The sequence below is a fragment of the Mobula hypostoma genome, chromosome 2 (assembly GCF_963921235.1).
Source record: "Mobula hypostoma chromosome 2, sMobHyp1.1, whole genome shotgun sequence".
Lineage (NCBI taxonomy): Eukaryota > Metazoa > Chordata > Chondrichthyes > Myliobatiformes > Myliobatidae > Mobula > Mobula hypostoma.
In genome coordinates, this window is record NC_086098.1 from 133844389 (window position 1) to 133866893 (window position 22505).

The following is a 22505-nucleotide window of genomic DNA, read 5'->3' on the forward strand; positions in this document are numbered from 1 at the left end:
CAACTTTCTCGCTCCCAAATATGGGACAAAAGTAGCAGTCAAATATGGGACACTTGTGTTTACCCCGAGAAAGACTACCATGACCATGAAGCCTTGCGCGGGCACCTGTGTGCGCATGCGTGTATGTGCCGATTTTTTTCTACAAATCGGCTTTGGCTTAATCTTCCCAATTCTGCTTTTACTACGTGTTAGTCTTATTTTAGGTTTTATGTGTTATTTGATATGATTTGGTAGGTTTTTTTTAGGGTCTGGAAACGCTCTAAAATCTTTCCCATATAAATTAATCGTAATTGCTTCTTCGCTTTACGCCATTTTGGCTTACGAACGGTTTCACAGGAACGCTCTATCTTAGCGGGAGAAATACGGGACAAGGGCGGCCTCGTATGGAACAAACTAACTTAGCCCAATATATGGGATGTCCCGGCTAATACGGGACAGTTGGCAACCCTGTCAATATGCCTTACACTCCATTGTCTTTGGGCCTTTGGTCAGTTGAGGAAAAAGGTGTTCAAAGGTCAAGACTTTATGGTCTGGTGGGTAGCAGTGACATTGTCCTTCCATAAGCTTCTGAGACTTGAACTATCAACAGCGCTGTATCCCCTTGCTAGCCAACATCTTAAGCACTGAGGCCCTGATTACTCTCTGTTAGCTCTCTCGATAGGGCATGTTCGTATATGCATTACCTGTCTCCTGAAACTGAAATTTTTATCTGAGTTCTGTCACAGGAAGAGATGGCCAGATGGAAAGAGGAAAAAAATTCCAAGTCACAGCCTCCTTGGAGAAAAAAATTGCAGTTTGTGACTAATCCTTTGGCATTACAGGAATGATACGGGCATGGATAGAGGAATGGCTCACAGGCAGGAGGCAGTGAGTGGGAGTAAAAGAGACCATTTCTGGTTGGCTGCCAGTGACTAGTGGTGTTCCTCAGGTGTCAGTACTGGGACCGCTACTTTTCACATTGTTTGTCAGTGATTTGGATCATAGAATTGATGGCTTTGTGGAAAGTTTGCGGATGATACAATGATAGGTAGAGGGGTAGATAGCAATGTGATTGCAGCAAGACTTAAGACAAATTAGAAGAATGGGCAAAAAAGTGACAGATGGAATGCTGTGTTGGGAACTGTTTGATAATGCATTTTGGTAAAAGGAACAATAGTGCAGACTATTATCTAAATGGGTGGAAGGTTCAAATATCAGAGGGACTTAGGAGTCCTCATGTACGACTCCCAGAAGGTTAATTTATAGGTTGAGTCAGTGGTGAAGAAGGCAAATGCAATGTTGGCATTTACTTCAAGGGGAATAGAACGTTTAAGGAGATGATGTTGAGCATTTATAGGACACTAGTCAGGCCACACTTGGAGTATTATCAACGATTTTAGGCCCCACATCTCAGAAAGGATGTGTTGTCATTGGAGAGAATCCAGAGGACGTTCACGAGGATGATTCTGGGAATGAAGGGGTTAACATTTGAGGAGCATTTGGCAGCTTTGGGCCTGTACTCACTGGAATTTAGAAGAATGTGGGGGTGATCTCATTGAAACCTACCGAATGTTGAAAAGACTAGATAATCATAGTCATACTTTATTGATCCCAGGGGAAATTGGATTTCGTTACAGTTGCACCATAAATAATAAATAGTAATAAACCATAAATAGTTAAATAGTAAAAAGTAAATTATGCCAGGAAATAAGTCCAGGACCAGCCTATTGGCTCAGGGTGTCTGACCCTCCGGGCGAGGAGTTGTAAAGTTTGATGGCCACAGGCAGGAATGATGCTCTGTGTTGCATCTCGGTGGAATGAGTCTCTGGCTGAATGTACTCCTGTGCCCACCCAGTACATTATGTACTGGATGGGAGATATTGTCCAAGATGGCATGCAACTTGGACAGCATCCTCTTTTCAGACACCACCGTCAGAGAGTCCAGTTCCATCCCCACAACATCACTGGGTGGACATAGAGAGGATATTTCCTGTGGTGGGGGTATCCAGAACTAGAGGGCACAGCCTCAAAATTGAGAGACGACCCTTTAGAACAGAGGTAAGGAGAAATTTTTTTAGCTAGAGGGTACTAAATCTGTGGAATACTCTGCCACAGACTGCGGTGAGGCCAAGTCTGTGGGTATATTTAAGGCGGAAGTTGATAGTTTCCTGATCTGTCAAGGCATCAAAGGATATGGCGAGAAGGCAGATGTGTGGGGTTGAGTGGGATCCAGGATCAGCCATGACGGAATGGCAGAGCAGACTCGATGGGCTGAATGGCCTAATTCTGCTCTTATGTCTTATGGTCTTATCACTCAAAATGGGGAACAAATGGTACTGAGAACCTCAAGACCATTGACTAGGAGCACACAGAGGTCCTGAGTTAAATGGTGGAAGGAGCACAGCTCCCTATAATCCAACCTCTTGGCAACCCATCAAGCACTTCCTGCCTTGTCTGTGGAAGAATCTGTGGTTCTTATGCTGTCTTCATCAGCCACCTCAAAACCCACAGCACTGCAGTGGAAACATTTTCTCAGTCCTAAGGGGCTTCCTAAGAAGAAGTTATAAAATAGGGTGAAGGAGAGAGGAAATGTTCTAAGTTCAGAAAGTGAGGCTGATGATCCTTCGCAAGAATGATGTAACGCACCATGATATTCTTTATCACAGTTGCCCTGGTATTCTGATGACTAAGGATTAAATTAGGCCGATATGACGGTAGAATCTGCCTGAGTAAATCACTGGCTTGGAGAAGACTGTGGGCACTGGAAATTTGAAATAAAAACAGATCAGAGAGCACTAGTGGAATGAGAAACAGTGAATGTGCCAGGTCAAAGACCCTTCATCAGAACTGATTGGTTGCTGTGTTGGGGTATCAAAATCTAGGGGCCATAAACAAACAGTTACTGAATCAGAACTGGAGCAAGAAAATCTCTTGAAGGTGCCCTAGGTGGTAGGGAGGCTGTGCCTATGATGGAACTAGCTGAGTCTAAACCCTCTGTAGCCTCTTGTGGTCCTGTGCATTGCAGCTTCCTTCCCGGGCTGTGATGCAACCAGTCAGGATGCTGTGAAAATTTGCTGGAGTCTTCAGCGAGAGACTCAAGCTCCTCACAAAGTGAAGCTGCTGGTGTGCCTTATTTGTGATTGCGTCAATATACTGGATTCGCTGAGATGTGACACCCAGGAAACCCATCCTACTCACCCTTTCCATTGCTGAGAATTCCCGTCAATGAGAACTGATGTGTGTTCTCCCAAATTCCCCTTCCTGAAGTCCACAATCAGGTCCCTGCTCTTGTTGATGTTAAGAACAATAAATAATAAATAAAGAAATCATGAAAATCTTACATAAAACGTAGAACAGTACATCACAGGAAGATGATTTCATTTCAGCCATAATGTCTGTGCTGACTATATTGCCAAATTAAATCAAACTACCTGCCTACATGTGATCTATATCCCTTTATTTCCTGTCTGTCAATGTGCTGAAGTTCCTTATAAACACCAGCATGTCTGTTTCCACCACCATCCTGAGCAACACTAACCAGGCACCTCCAGAGGATGTGGGGAATGTGGAAACTTTATGCCTGAGCCTAAATAAGAAATAAACGTAAAAGTACTAATAAAGATGGAGCAGGAGGAACTCAGCAGGTTGAACAGATGGTTTGTTGTTCCAGATTCCAATGTCTGCAGTCTCTTGCGTTTCTAATGTAAGGGGGTTTCGACTTTTATGTTACTGCAGAGGCTAATTAAAATGGCGTCTTTGTTATGTTAATCTGGGGAATGCGGCTTTGTTGTGTTAAACGCTGAGAAAGTTTGCGCTAGCAGTTTGTTTTTGCTTTAGAGTGTGATAAGAGAGTGCTATTAACCAATGGGGATAATTGTTATGGTTTTGGTGTATTTAAAGACACTGTATGCGCGGGGTTTTGGGGAGAAGGCGGGAGAGCGAGACAGAGGATGGACCAGGTGCTGTGAGTCTGCTAACGGGGTCGGACCCCGAGCAGGACGTTCGGCACGGAGACGGACTCGTGTGGAGCGTCTGGTCGACCACCGTTGCCGGTCCCAGGCGGCCGGTCGAGGTGGTCCTGGGGGGTCGCAGGGTGAAGAAGAAGGTCCTTGAGCTCCAACGGTTTTTGTGCACGAAGAGATTGAACTTTGATAAGTGTGGCGCCTTTTATTTTCCTTTTATATTTTATTCTCTTTTAATTATATAGTTCCAGTAATATCTATAAACTGTAAATCATTTAATTGCATCTGGTGTATTGTCTGTTATTTGGGCGGGGTGGGGTACCTCACACAGCATCCACACAAACGAATTACCCAGTTTGCCGGGGCCGAGGCTGTTTCCCTAGGCGACAGCGAGCCGAGCGACCCTGAGGATGGCCGGGGGGGCTACACTAACAAAGATGTAAGTAAGGTTAGATGTGTACATGAGGATAAAAAAGAAATATAACAATAGGATTTGGTGCACTAAATGTTGGGAGGATGATTAATGAGGTGCAATAAATACCAATGTCAACTGGTTGCTCTGAAGCCCTGGCTGGCAGAAAATTCTAAATGAATCTATGAGTATGTACAATGATGATGTCATCGTGTCCTGTATGTGAATACTAAATACCTTGTTAAATCCCGCTGTTTGTTTCCCACTATCGTAGATTCTCTAATCTAGTTGTTTTTTACAGGTTGTTACAGCTCTGTCAACGAACTATGGCGCTCCCTCCAGGAAGAGGGATGTTCACGCTCTTCTCCTACCATCCAGTACCAACTGAGCCACTTCCTATTCCAAAGTTGAATCTCACTGGTATGTATTTTCAAGTAAACACTTTCAAAGTGCAATGTTTTTCAAATCGTTACCTTCATTGTCAAATTAAAGTTCTTTCTAGCAGTCAGCTAGTCCTGCATACTGTAACAGATTGTGGTCTGGAAACCCATTTGCCACTTCACAGAAAAACTTCGAGTGCCATATTCATCAGGATTTGGACTGGACTAATACTGAAAGTAGCCCTCACTGCGGTTGGAGATGTTTCTACGAAAAGGTTTGGGCAATCTCATCTCAGAACATAGTGTGGGGAGGCTGCAGAGAAAACCTTTCCTCTTTAAAGTCTGTAACCAAATACCAACAACGTTTAATCAGATGAACTGTGAATAGGTCTATGTTTAAGTGAGTGAATATAGTTAAACATTTAGGAGCAATATTATTGTTCAGTTCAGCTGATTACAATCTGCATTATCAAACTGATCCCGTGAAATGTTTCAGTCAGGCTATATTTTGGTCACTGGGGATTTTGTTCTGGTCATTTCATGCACAAGACCTAAATGCAGTGAGAAGGCCAGTGATCCCACTCATAGACCACTCCTGTGTTTATTGGCGCGGAACATTAATTCTGGCTCTTTCCACAGATGCTGTGTTAACTGAGTTTTCCTAACATTTCCTGTTCTTCCTCAGCAGCTTTATTTCCATGGCAACTCATCCTATCAAAGGTATTCCTGTTTGTCCACATCATCCTACCCCATCCCATCTGCAACTTAAAACTAACTTGTTTTCTCTACGCAATACACAGGTAGATGGAAGAACTCAATGGGCCAAAGAGCATCTATGGAGGGAAATAGACAGTCAAAGTTTTCCCTCCCAATCCATATACCTTCCTAGTTGCTGCCCAAGCCACAGAGTTCCTGGAGGAGTTTTGTTTGTTGATGCAGATTCCAGCATCTGGTGTCTCTTATGTCTCCCTGTTTTCTATATACTTAAGTTTTGATGAAGGGTCTTTGGCCCAGTGACTTTGCTTCTCTGACCACAGATGCTACCTGACCTGCTGAGTGTTACCAGCATTTTCTGGTTTTATCGATCAATGTTGGTTCCCAGTCTAACACTGGTTTGAGTTTAAAATTCTAAATGTCACATTGAAATGCTTTCATGAAATCCATCCCATCCCATTTCTGCAATCATCTCAATCCTCTGAGATCTTGACGTTCTTCCAGTCTGACTCCTTGCATCTGCCTGATTTCCATTTCTGCAATCTTGCCACCCAGATCTTCAGTTGCCTCGGCCCCAAGTTTTGGAAATTTATCTTAAATCTTTCTACATCTTGCTCTTGTGATAAGATACTCAGAACCTGGTGCACTGACTAATATTTTCACCACCTATCTCAATATATCTTTATGATTCTGGATCAATTTTTCTTTGATGATGCTTTTGTGAAATCCCTGGTGATGTTTTGTTTCATTAAGGGCACTATGTAAATGTAAGTTGATTGAAATGAAAGAGAAGATTGGTAGCTTGGGTTGGTTCATATGCCTCGTAGATATTTTTCTTCCTGTCTATCCTATAGAGTGTTTGAGGTAGTCTCCACATTGGATTTAGTATTTTACCATTTGTTCTCTGCAATAAGGAGATTGCCCCAAAGGCAAATAAGAGTTAATTTTATTGGACTTGCATAAGCACAATGAAACAAAAAGATTAATCCAAAGCAGTTTATAAAAGCATCTCTAGCATGAAGTATAAAGGAATTAAGGACTAGCTCTAGATTCATGCCAGGATAGATATTTTGAATGTCTTCGCAGCAGGTAGCTAAGCTGACCCTCAGTTTGTGCAGCAGCAGCTACTCTGGTTAAGTGTCACTGCAGTTTGCTGAGGGTGAAATCAGTTTCCTGCTTCTAATCACTGCTTATCAACTCCTGCTTTGAATAGAGATAAATGTGTGAATGTGGATTAAAGCTGAACGCTGAAATTTGCAGAGCTGCGATGCTTTGTGCCCTTCTAAAAGTTATTGAAAGACTGAAGTTTCATGTAAAATTTAATACCACAATGGCCCAGTGACCAAAGTTTCATGGCACAAGAGAGCAGGAAGGACATAGATTAACAATTAGAGCAATCTTCGAAAACTGCAATTTAACTTATGATAAATGTGCAAACTTCCTTCTGTGGTCTCTGAAGTGTGCAAAGCAAATGCTTGCAGTACCATTGTTATTAGCTCTTTTCTCATAAACCAGTTCTAAAAAAAGTGATAGTTTTTTTTAATAAATGGATCTGGCATTGTACTTCAGAATTGTAATGCAAGTAGCTGCAATCGATTTGAATTACTTAATTATTTCCCTTTTTGAGGAAAGTATTTCGGAAATATAGTGTAAAAATTGCAGGGACCCTGGCCTAGGTACTTAAATGTCCCCATGCACGGGTGAGGTGCCAGAGGACTGGAGGATAGCTATTGCTGTTCCATTGTTCAATAAGGGCTCTAGGAATAAATTGAGAAATTGTAGGCTAGCAATCCAAACACCAATAGTGTGTAAATTATTGGAAGGTATTCTAAGGGACAAGATGTGTCAGTATTTGAATAGACAGAGTAACACACAGAAAATGCTAGAGGGACAGCATTTCATAGACAGGACCTGATCAGGATAGTCAACGTGGCTTTGTGTGTGGTAGGTTATGAAAAACCAATCTAGAGGAGGTTGATGAAGGAAAGACAGTACATGGACTTCAGCAAGGCTTTGATAAGGTCAAACATAGGAGGCTGGTCCAGAACGATCAGTTACTTGACATTCTGGGTGAAGCAGTAAACAGGATTCAACATTGGCCTAGTGAAAGAAGCCAGGGCATGGTAGTAAATGACTGCCTCTCCAACTGGAGACCTGTGACTGCTTCTCCGACTGGAGACCTGTGACTGCTGGTGTGCCTTAGGCATTGATGCTGGGTCCATTATTGTTTATCATCCAAATTATTAATATAAATGACAATGTGGTGAACTGGATCAGCAATTTTGCAGATGACATCAACATTGGGGGCGTAGTGGACAGCAAAGAAGGCTTTCAAAGCCTGCAGCTAGATCTGGACCAGCTGGAAAATTAGCAGATGGAATTTAATGCAGACAAGTGTGAGATGTTGCACTTTGAGTGGACAGACACAGTGAATGATAGGCCACTGAGAAGTGTGGTACCACAGAGATCCATAATTCCTTGAAAGTATTGTCACCGGTAGATAAGGTCATAAAGAGAGCAATTGACACAATGGCCTTTCATAAATCAAAGGTTTGAGTACAAGAGTTGGGATGTTATGTTGAAGATGTGCCGACATTGATGAGGCCAAATTTGGAATATTGTGTACAGTTCTGGTCACTTAAGCCGGCTGGTGGCGTAATGGCATCAGCGCTGGACTTCGGAGCGAAGGCTCCCGAGTTCGAATTCAGCCGGCTCCCTTGCATGCTTTCCATCCATGCTGGGTTGAGCGTCGAGCTAGCAACTCGGCCTTGTAAAAATAAGAAAGCCTGCTAAAAAAAATAATGTCATCACAATGGTGTCCCGATGACTCCACTCGGAGTTAAGGGCTTTCTTCTTCTGGTCACCTACGTTTGTACCTACAGAAAATACATCAATAAGATTGAAAGAGTACAGGAAAGATTTACCAGGATGTTGACAGGACTTGAGGACCTGAGTTACTTGTAGGAAAATGAGAGGATAGAGATGTACAAAATTATGAGGGGTATGAATAGGGTAATACAAAAGCAGGTGTTTTGGCACTGAGGTTGGGTGAGACAACTAGAGTTAATAGGTTAAGGGTGAATGGTGGAGTACCTAAAGGGAACACGAGGGGGAACTTCTTCACTTAGAGGTTGATTCAAGTGTGGAAAATGAGCTGCCAGTGGAAATGGTGGGTGCAGTTTCAATTGTAACATGAATGAGAAGTTTAGATAAATACATGCATGGGAGCGGTATGGAGAATTCTGGTCCGGATGCGGGTCACTGAGACTAGACACAGACTTTGTATGGGCCAAAGGACCTGTTTTGGTGCTGTGGTGCTCTATGCCTCTATAACATTGCAGAAAATAGCTGGCAGGAGTGATGAATGTGGTAAATATGTTATGTCTGTGGATGGGAGGGAGAGTGAAACACCTGGGCATTGGTACCAGGTCTGGAGTAAAGAGATTAAATATCTTGAGGAGAAGCATAATCTTTAAGGGTCCTACAGAAATCAAAAATTTGTTTCAGATGTAAATCCCAGGACACCTCTATCCTGTTAAGAGAACCAATTCTTCTGAAATTATCTCAAGGAATAGCAGGAGAATAATCCTCAGATTATTTTTTTTCTTTTTAAAGAAATGTCCAATAAACCCCACCCTCCCAATTTATCTGGTCAATGTCATTTTCTACTTGTGAGAGCTTCCTCTGCATAAGTTGGTTATCATGCTCCTTCACATTGAAGTAGTGCCTTGTGGTGTCAAGTGATAATGAAAGACATTGTTATCATCATATGCACAAGGACATGTATTCACATGTTCAATGAAATACTTGGTTGCAGCAGTATTCACAAGCAGAACATAAATTGTTCGCTATTTTTATAAGAAAAAGCACGATTAACAAAAAAAATGCCAAGTCCATTTTAGTGCAAAGTGATTAGGGTAGTTATAGTGTTGATAAAATTCCGCTCTCCATCTTCTTATTGTGTTTTCTGCCTCCTCCTTTTCTAGTGCTGAGGAAGGGCCTCGGCCCAAAACGTCAACTGTTTATTTCCCTCCGTAAATGCTGCCTGACTTGCTCAGTTCCAGCATTTTTTGTGTGTTGGCTCAAGATTTCCAACATCTGCAGAATCTCTTATGTGCATGTAATTATGATTAGTGCTTTAGTGGGTGGTTCAAGAACAAAATGGTTGAACAGAAGTAGCTCTTCTCCATGCTGGTGATGGGGGACTTATGATTCTTTGCCACTTGCCCAATTGTAGCTGCAAAGATTTGGAATGGCCCAGATGTTGCCGCCTTGTGGCAGCACCTCCTGTAGATTCGCAAGGGTGGGGAAGGATGTGCTTGTGATGTACTGGGCAGAGCCCACTACTCTCTTGTGTTCCTGCACATTCGAAATGTTGTACCAGACCTTGATGCAGCCACTCATGATGCTTTCAACAGTGCATCTGTCAAAGTTTGTTGGAGTATTCAATGCCAAGCCAAGCCTTCTTAACCTCCTAAGAAGTTAAATACTTTGGTGTGCTTTCCTTATCATTACATCCATGTCATTTCATATGTTAACACCCAAGAACTTAAAGCTGATGGCTGTCACCACCTTTAATCCCCCAATGTAAGCTGGTGCATTTTTGACCACCTTTTCCCTCCGGAAGTCATCAATCAGTTCTGTAGTTTTGCTGACATTCAGCAAGAGCTTGATTTACCCTCAACTTAGTAACCTACCTCGCTCAGGTAAGCTGACTCACCAACGCCTATCATTCATCCAATAGTAGCAGTGTCATCCGCGAATTTGGAGCTGCGCTTACCCACATAATCGTGAGTGTACAGAGTATAAAGCAGGTGTTGAAGCATGCAATCCTGAGGTGCACCTGTGCTCATTGTTCGTGAGGAGGAAATGTTGATACCAGCCCTCACTGGCTGAGGTCAGAAGATGATGAAGCCAAATATCCAAAAGGCTTGGGTCTTGGTACTTGATGATGAGTTTTGATGAGATGATTATGTCAGACGTCAAACTGTAGACTATGAATGGCAGCCTGATGTATGAGTTGATCAGATGGTCCCGAGCAGAATGAAGAAGTCACATCGGCTCTTGACCTGTTGTGGCAGTAGGCAAATTGGAGGGGATTCAGGTCATCTCTGAGGCAGGAGTTGTCCTGCACCATAACCAACCTCTTGGAGCACTTCGTACAGTTGATGTGAGCACTACCAGATGGTAGTCATTGAGGCAGGCCACTACACTCTTCTGCGCACCTGTACAATAGGTAGCTGGCTTCTGAAGCAGGTGGAAACCTCAGACCGCAGAGGCAAGGGGTTGAGTACCTCTATAGATACTCCAGCCAGGTGGTCCACACAGATCTCTAGCGCTCAGCCAGGACCAGGCACCGTTCAAGGATTCAGCCTCTTGAAGGATGCTCCGAATTTGGCTTTGGAGACTGGAATTATAGATTCTGGGGCATGTTGATATTAAGGGAGAGGAGGTGTTGGAGTTGTTAAAATACATTAGGACAGATAAGTCCCCGGGGCCTGATGGAATATTCCCCAGGCTGCTCCACGAGGCGAGAGAAGAGATTGCTGAGCCTCTGGCTAGGATCTTTATGTCCTCATTGTCCACGGGAATGGTACCGGAGGATTGGAGGGAGGCGAATGTTGTCCCCTTGTTCAAAAAAGGTAGTAGGCATAGTCCGGGTAATTATAGACCAGTGAGCCTTACGTCTGTGGTGGGAAAGCTGTTGGAAAAGATTCTTAGAGATAGCATCTATAGGCATTTAGAGAATCATGGTCTGATCAGGGACAGTCAGCATGGCTTAGTGAAGGGCAGATCGTGTCTAACAAGCCTGATAGAGTTCTTTGAGGAGGTGACCAGGCATATAGATGAGGGTAGTACAGTGGATATGATCTACATGGATTTGGTAAGGCATTTGACAAGGTTCCACACTCTAGGCTTATTCAGAAAGTCAGAAGGCATGGGATCCAGGGAAGTTTAGCCAGGTGGATTCAGAATTGGCTTGCCTGCAGTAGGCAGAGGGTGGTGGTGGAGGGAGTACATTCAGATTGGAGGATTGTGACTAGTGGTGTCCCACAAGGATCTGTTCTGGGACCTCTACTTTTCGTGATTTTTATTAATGACCTGGATGTGGGTGGTAGAAGGGTGGGTTGGCAAGTTTGCAGACGACACAAAGGTTGGTGGTGGTGCAGATAGTGTAGAGGATTGTCAAAGATTGCAGAGAGACATTGATAAGATGCAGGAGTGCGCTGAGAAGTGGCAGATGGAGTTTAACCCGGAGAAGTGTGAGGTGGTACACTTTGGAAGGACAAACTCCAAGGCAGAGTACAAGGTAAATGACAGGATACTTGGTAGTGTGGAGGAGCAGAGGGATCTCGGGGTACATGTCCACAGATCCCTGAAAGTTGCCTCACAGGTGGATAGGGTAGTTAAGAAAGCTTATGGGGTGTTAGCTTTCATAAGTCGAGGGATAGAGTTTAAGAGCTGCGATGTAATGATGCAGCTCTATAAAACTCTGGTTAGGCCACACTTGGAGTACTGTGTCCAGTTCTGGTCACCTCACTATAGGAAGGATGTGGAAGTATTGGTAAGAGTACAGAGGAGATTTACCAGGATGCTGCATGGTTTAGAAAGTATGCATTATGATCAGAGATTAAGGGAGCTAGGGCTTTACTCTTTGGAGAGAAGGAGGATGAGAGGAGACATGATAGAGGTGTACAAGATAGTAAGAGGAATAGATAAAGTGGATAGCCAGTGCCTCTTCCCCAGGGCACCACTGCTCAATACAAGAAGAAATGGCTTTAAGGTAAGGGGTGGGAAGTTCAAGGGGGATATTAGAGGAAGGTTTTTTACTCCGAGAGTGGTTGGTGCGTGGAATGCACTGCCTGAGTCAGTGGTGGAGGCAGATACACTAGTGAAGTTTAAGAGACTACTAGACAGGTATATGGAGGAATTTAAGGTGGGGGCTTATATGGGAGGCAGGGTTTGAGGGTCGGCATAACATTGTGGGCCGAAGGGCCTGTACTGTGTTGTACTATTCTATGTTCTATCCAGAGATGTGGGGATTTGGATAGATATTTCATCGTTCTCCCTATCAAAGCGCATGTAAAAGGCATTGAGCTCATATGGGAGTGATGAGTTGTTGCCACTTATGCTACCTGATTGAACCTTGTAGGAAGTTACATTGTGCAAGCCCTGCCACAGATGTCAAGTGTCCCATCTGTGATTAAAGTATAGTCCAAAGTCACGTCTTTGTGCTTGTAGTGATGTTCTGGAGGTCATACCTGGATTTCTTATACGACTCTAGGTTACCAGCCCAAAATGCCGCAGATCTAGCCCTCAGCAGATCGCGAATTCCCTGGTTCATCCAGGGTTTCTGATGGAGAGGACTCAGGATACTTATATAGGTACACATTCATCCATACATGTCCTTATGAAGTCACTGATGAATGTAGGATATTCATTTAGGTCAACGGGCAAATACTTCAACACGGTCCAGTTCTTTTTTTTCCTTTTTCTTTTCTTTCTTTCAGGTAGGGGTATATATCAGGGGGGAGGGGAGAGGCTAGATATTATTCCATGTAATCATGTTTGAAAACTCAATAAAAATTATATTTAAAAAAACACGGTCCAGTCCACCAACTCAAAGTGTTCCCTAATGCTCGGCTCTGCTTTTGCTTTCTGCCTCTTCACCAGTGCTGCTTAAAACATCACCATCCCTTCCAGAACATGCTCTTTTATATAATTCAGGAAAATCCTGTAAAGTATTTGAGTTTGGAAGACGGAACAGAACCTTATGAAAGGTCTTCGCACGAAACAGCAACTGTTCATTTCCCTCCATGGATGCTGCCCAAGTTCCTCCAGCATTTTGTGTGTGTTGAACCTTAATTTGTTTTGCTTTACTTATGTGACTTCCCTTCCCAAGCATTACAACTACTGAAGTAAGTAATAGTGATGGTCCAGCAATGGTCACAGTCATAGTCTAACAACACGAGAGAGAAGTTGTATTTGTGCAGTTCCATCCGCTTGCTCAGGACATCCAGACTTGATAGACAACAACATACTTTTATTTTTAATTCACTGTTGTGGTACTGGTATTAGAGCCAGTCCAAAAGAGGTTCACTCAACTAATTCTTGGGATGAGAAGGTGAGCACTCTATTGTGGGCAATGTTACAATAGTCATGGGGGACTTCAATATGCAGGTAGATTGGAAAAATCAGGTTGGCACTGGATTTCAGGAAGGAGAATTTCTCGAGTGCCTACAAGATGGATTGGGTGTTGTGCAATAAACCAGAATTGATTAGACAGCTTAAGGTAAAAGAACCCTTAGGGATAAGTGATCATAATTTGATCAAATTCACCCTGAAATTTGAGAAGGAGATGCTAAAGTCAGATGTATCAGTAATACTGTGGAGTAAAGAGAATTACAGAAGCATGACAGAGGAGTTGACCAGAATCAGTTTGGAAATGAGCACTGGCAGGTATGACGGCAGAGCAGCAATGGCTGGAATTTCTGGAAGCAATTCAGAAGGCACATGAAAAATACATCCCAAAGAGGAAGAAGTATTCTATAAAAAAGGTAACACAACCATGGCAAAGCCTACATAAAAGCTAAAGAGAGGGCATAAAATAGAGCAAAAATTAGTGGGAAGTTAGAAGATTGGGAAGCTTTTAAAAAGCAACAGAAGGCAACTAAAAAAGCCATCAAGAAGGTAAGGATGGAATACGAAAGTAAGCAAGCCTATAATGTTAAAGAGGATACCAAAAGTTTCTTCAGACACATAAAAGTGTAAAAGAGAAATGGGAGTGAATATCAGATTGCTGGAAAATGATGTGGAGGACATAGTAATGGAGGACCACAAAATAGCAGATGAACTGAATAAGTATTTTCCGTCAGTCTTCACTGTGGAAGACACTAGCAGGATGGTGGAAATTCCAGGTGCCAGGGTACATGAAGTGTGTGAAGTTACCATAACTAGAGAGAAGGTTCTTGGGAAACTGAAAGTAGATAAGTCACTTGGATGCGATGGTGTACACCCCAGAGTTCTGAAAAAGGTGGCGGAGAGATCGTGGAGGCATTAGTGATGATCTTTCAAGAATCACTAGATTCTAGAATGGGTCCAGAAGACTGAAATTTTCAAATGTCACTCCACTCTTCAAGGACAGAGAGAGGCAGAAGAAAGGAAACTATAGACCTGTTAGTCTGAACCTCAGTGGTCAGCAAGGTGTTGGAGTCGATGGTTAAGGGTGTGATTTCAGGGTACAGTGGCTGATTGGCAGGAGTCAAAGAGTGGGAATAAAGGGAGCCTTTTCTGACTGGCTGCCACTGACTAGTGGTGTTCCACAGGGGTCTGTGCTAGGACCGATTCTTTTTACGTGATGTGTCAGTGATGTAGATGATGGAATTGATGGTTTTGTTGCAAAGTTTGCCAAAGATAAGAGGATAGGTGGAGGGGCAGGTAGTTTTGAGGAAGTAGAGGAGGACTTAGACGGATTAAGAGAATGGGTAAATAAATGGCAGATGGAATACAATGTCAGAAAGTGTATGGTCATGCATTTTGCTAGGAGAAATGAAAGGGTTGCCTATTTTCTAAATGGATAGAAAATACAAAAAACTGAGGTGCAAGGAGATTTGGGAGTCCTTGTACAGGATTCCCTAAAGGTTAATTTGTAGATTGAGCCTGTGGTGAGGAAGGCAAATGCAATGTTAGCATTCATTTCAAAAGGACTAGAATATAAAAGCAAGTATGTAATATTGAAACTTTATAAAGCACTGGTAAGGCCTGATTTAGAGTATTGTGAGCAGGTTTGGGCCCCTATCTGAGAAAGGATGTGCTGAAACTGGAGTGGATTCAAAGGGGGTTCATGGAAATGATTCCAGGATTGAATGGCTCGTAATCTGAAGAGCATTGGATGGCTCTGGGCCTGTATGTACAAGCATTCAGAAGAATGAGGGGTGACCTCATTAAAACCTATTGAATGGTGAAAGGCCTTGATAGAGTGGATGTGGGGCAAATGTTTCATTTGGTGGGAGAGTCTAAGACCAGAGGACACAGCCTCAAAATAGAGTGGCGTCCTTTTAGAACAGAGATGAAGAGGAATTTCTTTAGCCAGTGAGTGGTGAATCTGTGGAATTCTTTGCCACAGGCAGCAGTGAAGGCCATCTTTATGTATATTTAAGGCAGAGATTGATAGATTCTTGATTGGTCAGGACATGAAGGGATAAGGGGAGAAGGCAAGAGACTGGGCTGAGAGGAAAACTGGATCAGCCATGAAGAACTGTGGGAGTAGACTCGATAGGCCAAATGGCCTAATTCTTTTCCTATATCGTATGGTCTTATGGTCTAAAGAAATTGGATCTACAGAGTTTGGAGTTTAGGCAATCCTACAGAAATATGTAAGATCCTTTGGGGATATTATGAGGAGTTTCTGCCAGTTCGTGAATCTCTGATAACGGGATGAAGTTAGGATACTGTCATTTACACCACCTTTTGCAGATTGTAATGAAACTCTAGAACTCTCTGACTCAGGGATCTGTGTAGGCTGAATCATTGGGGGCATTTAATGAGGAAGTAGATAGATATTTGAAAGATTATGGATTTGAGGAATGCAGGGATCTGGCACAGAAGAGGAGATAAGGCCTAAGACCATGATCATTTTGAATGGGAGGGCAAGTTTGAGGGGTTCTGTGGCCTAGTCATGCTCCTATTTTTTTGTTTTTGTAAGTAATGTTGAAACTGGGGCATCAATGTCATTCTCAGTAAGCCCTCAGGTATGTGACCAAAGTTATGATGAATAGTACTGCATGGGGGATAAATATTAGCTAGAATAGCAGACATCTTTTATGAGACATAGGAGAGTCTAAAGTTCAAGGAGACAGCCTCAGAATATGAGATGTCTCTTAGGAAGTGAGTTGAGGAGGAATGTTTTTAACCAGAGGGTGTTGAATTGGTGGAATACATTGCTACAGAGGGCTGAGGAGGTCAGTTTCCTGGGGAGTTTAAGGCAGAGATTGATAGGTTCTTCATTGATTGAGAGGTTAAGGTTTACAGTGAAAAGTCAGGAGAAGATGGTTGAAAAATAGTCAGTTATGTTTAAATGGCAGAAGAGACACAGTGTGCCAAATGGCCTCATTCTTTTCCTGTATCTTATGGCCTTATGCCACCTGAGAAGAGAAATAGGATAGCGATGAAGTGTCTCATCTAAAAGCTGCTGGATTCCCCTGAGCACCAGCATTGCTTTGACTGTCACCCTGGATCACATGGTCAAGCTGCAGCAGTGAGTCACGAAGCCACCATTTTCACAATCACTTGTCAGGAGAATCATTCGACCACAGTCAGCAGCTGTTGGCTCAATTTAACAAGGACTCCTACCAAATGGGTGACTGTGGTTTTCAACAATCTGGGATTGTGGCCAATCCAGATTAAAGCAAGAAGCACAAAGAGTGCTATAACCAAGTCAGAAGTCCTAAATGAATAGTTTCTGCTCTCAGCATCTATTTCATTATGTGAAGAGCAGTTACTGCAGATTTTAATGTATTATTTCTGTTGTACTGAGTCTGACCATCCTGACAGATTGCTCACGGTTTACACAATGGCCATGTATTGTCAGAGTACAAAGTTTAAATCTATTGCAGTAAAACTTTCTCTGATTTTGTCACTTTCTTCAACCTCTTGCACAAATATCAAGTTTTTTGCACTATTCAGAATTTTCCAATTCTCATATTATCAATTCTTATGATAGATGGTCTTGTGATGTTTATGCTAAATTAAAGACCAGTTGTGCTGTAGATTCCAGGGATTTGATTAGGATTATTGCATATTGTCTTGTTACAACTATCACTGCATTATTTCATTGCATCCTTTTGGGTATGATTCCTTTCTGGCTTCCAAAATTTGTAGAGCAAAGAGCTAATATAATTATACTAGTGGTGTACTTCAGATATTTAATGTGTTCCATATTGATTCTAACTGTTCATGTTGTACTTAGATAATATAAAGCACTTTCTGTCACTAATTATACTTATGTTAAATATAATTGAAGTATAATTAAGAATCTTTACACACTTTGTACTGGTGATTTTTCTAAACTGCTGCAATTATCTAAGATAAAAACAGAAAAAGATGGAAACACTCAGCAAGTCAGCCAGCATCTCTGTGGGGAAAACAAAAACAGTGTTAATATTTTAGGTCAGAACTGGAAAAGAGAGGTTAAACAAGATAGTTTTAAGTAGAAGGAAGGAATAGATAGGATCGAGGTTTCCAGGTCAAATGAGCCCAACTTGGCTGATATAATTCCAGTAGCTGACAGTGTACTGGACTGATCACAGTTTCATGGACTCTGGGTTCATTTGATCACAGTCGAAACTCCTCAGAGCCATTAGGCAAGTTGCAGGCATACATAGCAGGCCTGTACTCTGCCCAATTCTGCCCTTTTCGGCGGGCTACAATCATCGCGAGTAGTTGATCTTTTGGCTGAGGCAGTACAAGGTTTAAAGGGTCCAGGTCTTTTTGGGACTTTTCAGCAGCCTGTAATCATCACAGTCTATTAGGCACCTCGCAAAGACAAGTAAAAGAGAAGCAATGTGTAAGCAGAGCGGCCATTGTTGGAGTGGACAGTGTTAAAGTGGTCAGGCTTTGGCTCAACAGGCTTGGATGAGAACAGCCAGAAGCTGTCAGTAGTTTTATAATTTTTTTTTCTCCTTCTTTGTCTGTTAGCACATGGCTATGCGGTGAGAATGGATCCAGGATTAGTGGCATGTTCTTCGTGTGAGATGTGGGAACTCTGGGAGACCTCCAGTCTCCTTGATAACTACATCTGCATGAAGTGCATCGAGCTGCAGCTCCTTAGAGACTGTGTTGAGGAACTGGAGCTGGAGCTGGATGACCTTCGGCTTGTGTGGGAGAATGAGGAGATGATAGATAGGAGCTAGTTGGAGGAGGCAGGTACCTGTGTGGATATCAGGAGAGGGAAAGGGGATAGGCAGACAGTGCTGAGTATCCTTGTGGCTGTACCCTTCAATAATAAGTATACCACTTTAGATACTATTGGGGGGACAACTAACTAGGGGGGAGCCACAGCAACCAGGTCTCTGACTGAAGGGAAAGCAGGAGAAGAGGAGTGCAGGAGTGATAGGGTCTTCCACAGTTAGAGGAGCAGACAGAGGATTCTGTGGATGTGAAAGAAACACCTGGATGGTATGTTGCCTTCTGGTTGCCAGGGTCAGGGATAAGGCCATAAGACATAGGGACAGAATTAGGCCATTTTGCCCATCAAGTCTGCTCCGCAGTTCAATCATGGCTGATCCTTTTTCCCCCTCCTTAGCCCCATTCCTCAGGCTTCTCCCCGTAACCTTTGATGCCGTGTCCAATCAAGAACCTATCAAGCTCTGCCTTATATACACCCAACAACCTGGTCTCCATCGCTGCCTGTGGTAATAAATTCCATAAATTCACCACTCTCTGGCTAAGGAAATGTCTCCATATCTCTGTTTTAAATGGGCGATGAATGCAGGACTGAAGGTGTTATATTTAAATGCAAACAGTATATAGAATAAAGCAGGTTATATTTATCAGGTATGATGTTATAGACATCACTGAGTCATGACTGAAAGATCATAGTTAGGAGCTTATCATCTAACGATACATATTGTATCGAATGTATGGGCAGGTAGGCAGAGGGAATGGGGTGGGTCTGTTGGTAAAAAATCAAATCAAATCCTTAGAAAGTGGTGCTATAGGATTGGAAGATGTAGAATCCTTGTAGGTAGAGTTGAGAAACTGCAAGGGTAAAAAGATCCCGATGGGAGTTACATACAGGCCTCTGAACAGTAGCAAACGGGAGATAGAAAAGGCATTCAAAAAGAGCAATATTACGATAATCAAGGGGGATTTCAATACACGTTTCTTCCGCCATCCGAAGGTAGAGCGTTCCTATCAAACGGTTCGTAAGCCGGAATGTCGTAAAGCGAAGAAGCAATTACCATTTATTTATATGGGAAAAATTTGTGAGAGTTCGCAGACCCAAAAAATAACCTACCAAATAGACAAAAGACAATAGGTGCTGGAGTAGGCTATTCGGCCCTTTGAGCCAGCACCGCCATTCACTGTGATCATGGCTGATCATCCACAATCAGTATCCAGTTCCTGCCTTATCCCCATAACCTTTGATTCTGCTATCTTTAAGAGCTCTATCCATCTCTTTCTTGAAAGCATCCAGAGACTTGGCCTCCACAGCCTTCTGGGGCAGAGCATTCCATACATCCACCACTCTCTGGGTGAAAAAGTTTTCCCTCAACTCCGTTCTAAATGGCCTACCCCTTATTCTTAAACTGTGGCCTCTGGTTCTGGACTCACCCATCAGTGGGAACATGCTTCCTGCCTCCAGTGTGTCCAATCCCTTAATAATCTTATATGTTTCAATAAGATCCCCTCTCAGCCTTCTAAATTCCAGAGTATACAAGCCCAGTTGCTTCAATCTTTCGACATATGACAGTCCCACCATCCCGGGAATTAACCTTGTGAACCTACGCTGCACTCCCTCAATAGCAAGAATGTCCTTCCTCAAATTTGGAGACCAAAACTGCACACAGTACTCCAGGTGTGGTCTCACCAGGGCCCTGTACAGCTGCAGAAGGACCTCTTCACTCTTATACTCAATTCCCCTTGTTATGAAGGCCAGCATGCCATTAGCTTTCTTCACTGCCTGCTGTACCTGCATGCTTGCTTTCAGTGACTGATGTATAATAAATGTCAAATAACACATGAATAAATAAACACATAAATAACACAAATAACACATAAAACCTAAAATAACAGTAACACATAGTAAAAGCAGGAATGATATGATAAATACACAGCCTATATAAAGTAGAAATACTTTTCCACAATCATTGCCGCACTGTTCTCCGTAACGAAAATCTCAAGCAAATTCTCTCAGCAGAAACACGGCGCAAGCGCTCTTGGCAGTAACACTCTGTCCAGTAACCTTTAAGCTATGAAGCTGCCAAATCATACCAAATAACGCATAAAAATACACAGCCTTTATAAAGTAGAAATAATGTATGTACAGTGTAGTATCACTTACCGGAATTCGGACAGCGCCGAGCACACTGATGATGGTGTGTTAGGCTGAGTCGTCGGAGATTGGGGTGGTGCAGTGGACCCTATCCTCCGGGCCGCTGACCGATACAAATCCGCGGAGAATGCAGCGGTAGCCGGGACGCACCCAGCACATCTTTAAGAAAAAAGCCGAAATAAACAAGCTAATTAATTATGTGCCGCCCGGCACGTAAATGTTGACCCAGATCAGAGACGACACAATGCCGGCTAGAATGCTGTTCCGGGGGAAGCGCTTGGCTGCTCGAGGCACGTGCTGCCTTTTATCACGTGCTGCTTTTTTCGTAACAGTGAAAACACCTTCTGTTAGCAAAAACAGGGAACTAATGTAGGTCTTTTGTAACAGCGAGGTTTCATAAAGCGAACCGTTTGAAAAGCGGGAGACACCTGTATTTACATAGATTGGGAGAATCAGGCTGATGCTGGGTCCCAAGAAATGGAAGTTGTAGAATGCTTAAGAGAAGAGCTTATGGTTGAGCCCACTTAAGGATTAGCTTTTCTGGATTGGGTGTTGTGTAATGAAGCAGATTTGATTAGGGAGCTTAAGGTAAAGGAACCCTGAGGAGACATTGATCGTAATATGATAGAATTCACCATGCAGTTTGAGAGTGAGAAGCTAAAATCAGATGCATCAGTATTAAGTGGAGTAAAGAGAATTACAGAGGCATGTGAGAGGAGCTGGCCAAAGTTGATTGGAAGGGGACACCAGCAGTGGCGGCGGCAGAACAGCAATGGCTGGTGTTTCTGGGAGCTGTTCCGAAGGCGCAGGGTAGATACATCCCAAGTATGAAGAAGTATTCTAAAGGAAGAATGACACAACCATGGCTGACAAGGGAAGGCAAAAACAGCATGAAAGTAAAGGAGGGAGCATGTATTATAGCAAAAATTAGTAGGAACTTAGAGGATTGGGAATTTTTTTAAAAAACCAACACAAGGCAACTCAAAAAGCCATAAGAAGAGAACAGATGAAATATAAAGGAAGTTTTGTGCTGACATTCAAGATGGTCCATGGGAGGTTAACAAGAATGATTCCTGAGTGAAAGGGTTAATGTATGAGGGGCATCTGATGGCTTTGGGCCTGCACTTACTGAAGTTTAGAAGAATTAGAGGGGTCTCATTGAAACATATCGAATATTGAAAGGCCAAGATTGAGCGGATATGGAGAGAATGTTTCCTATATTGGGGGAGTCTTGGACCAGAAACACAGCCTCAGAATAGAGGGACGTCCATTTACAACAGGGATGAGGTGGAATTTATTTAGCCAGACGGTGGGGAATCTGTGAAATTTTATTGCCACCGACTGCTGTGGAGGTCAAGTCATTGAGTGTATTGAAGGTGGAGGTTGATAAGTTCATGACTAACCAGCATGTCAAAGGTTACGGGGAGAATGGAATTATGAGGGATAATAAATTGGCCATGATGGAATGGTGGAGCAGGCTTAATAGGCTGAATGGATTAATTGTGCTCCTATGTGTTCTGGTCTGACAATTTGTGATTACAAGTTAGTTACCAAAGAGCAGAATGAGCCTCATTGTTAATTAGCATAGGAAATTAGAAGTTCAGAGCAGTGAATTTCTCGGTCACCTTCATTCTATAAAAGTTGATCTTCAAACCATCGGCTAACATACTCTGGTATCTGAATATCTTGGCCCAGTTTTTCATTCTTTTGGAATTTTGTGAAGGATTTTCAAATGGTAGGTGAGCATCATTGGCAAGGGTAACATTTATTGTCCTTCTATAATTCCCTTTGAGATGCTGGCAATACAGAACTCAGTGTGAAGTTGTGTTGCATTGGGAATTCCAGATTAAACTCACTGATGAAAGCATGAGAATATACACTCAGTGGACACTTTATTAAAGTGCTGGAGTGGAACCCGGTGTGGCCTTCTGCTGTTGTAGCCCATCCACTTCAAAGTTCCACATGTTGTGCATTCAGTGATGCTCTTCTGCACACCACTGTTG

The 22505-nt window shown here is 42.9% G+C and overlaps 1 protein-coding gene across 3 annotated transcripts in view; it reads left to right on the top strand.

Moving 5' to 3' along the window:
• anapc1 (anaphase promoting complex subunit 1) overlaps nt 1–22505 on the top strand; it is a 243904-nt gene that overhangs the window by 114467 nt on the left and 106932 nt on the right. For all 3 annotated transcript variants that reach the window (XM_063040702.1, XM_063040703.1, XM_063040704.1), the window contains one exon: nt 4655–4773. In XM_063040702.1, coding sequence (XP_062896772.1) covers nt 4655–4773 — 119 coding nt within the window. The remainder of the gene's footprint in view (nt 1–4654; nt 4774–22505) is intronic.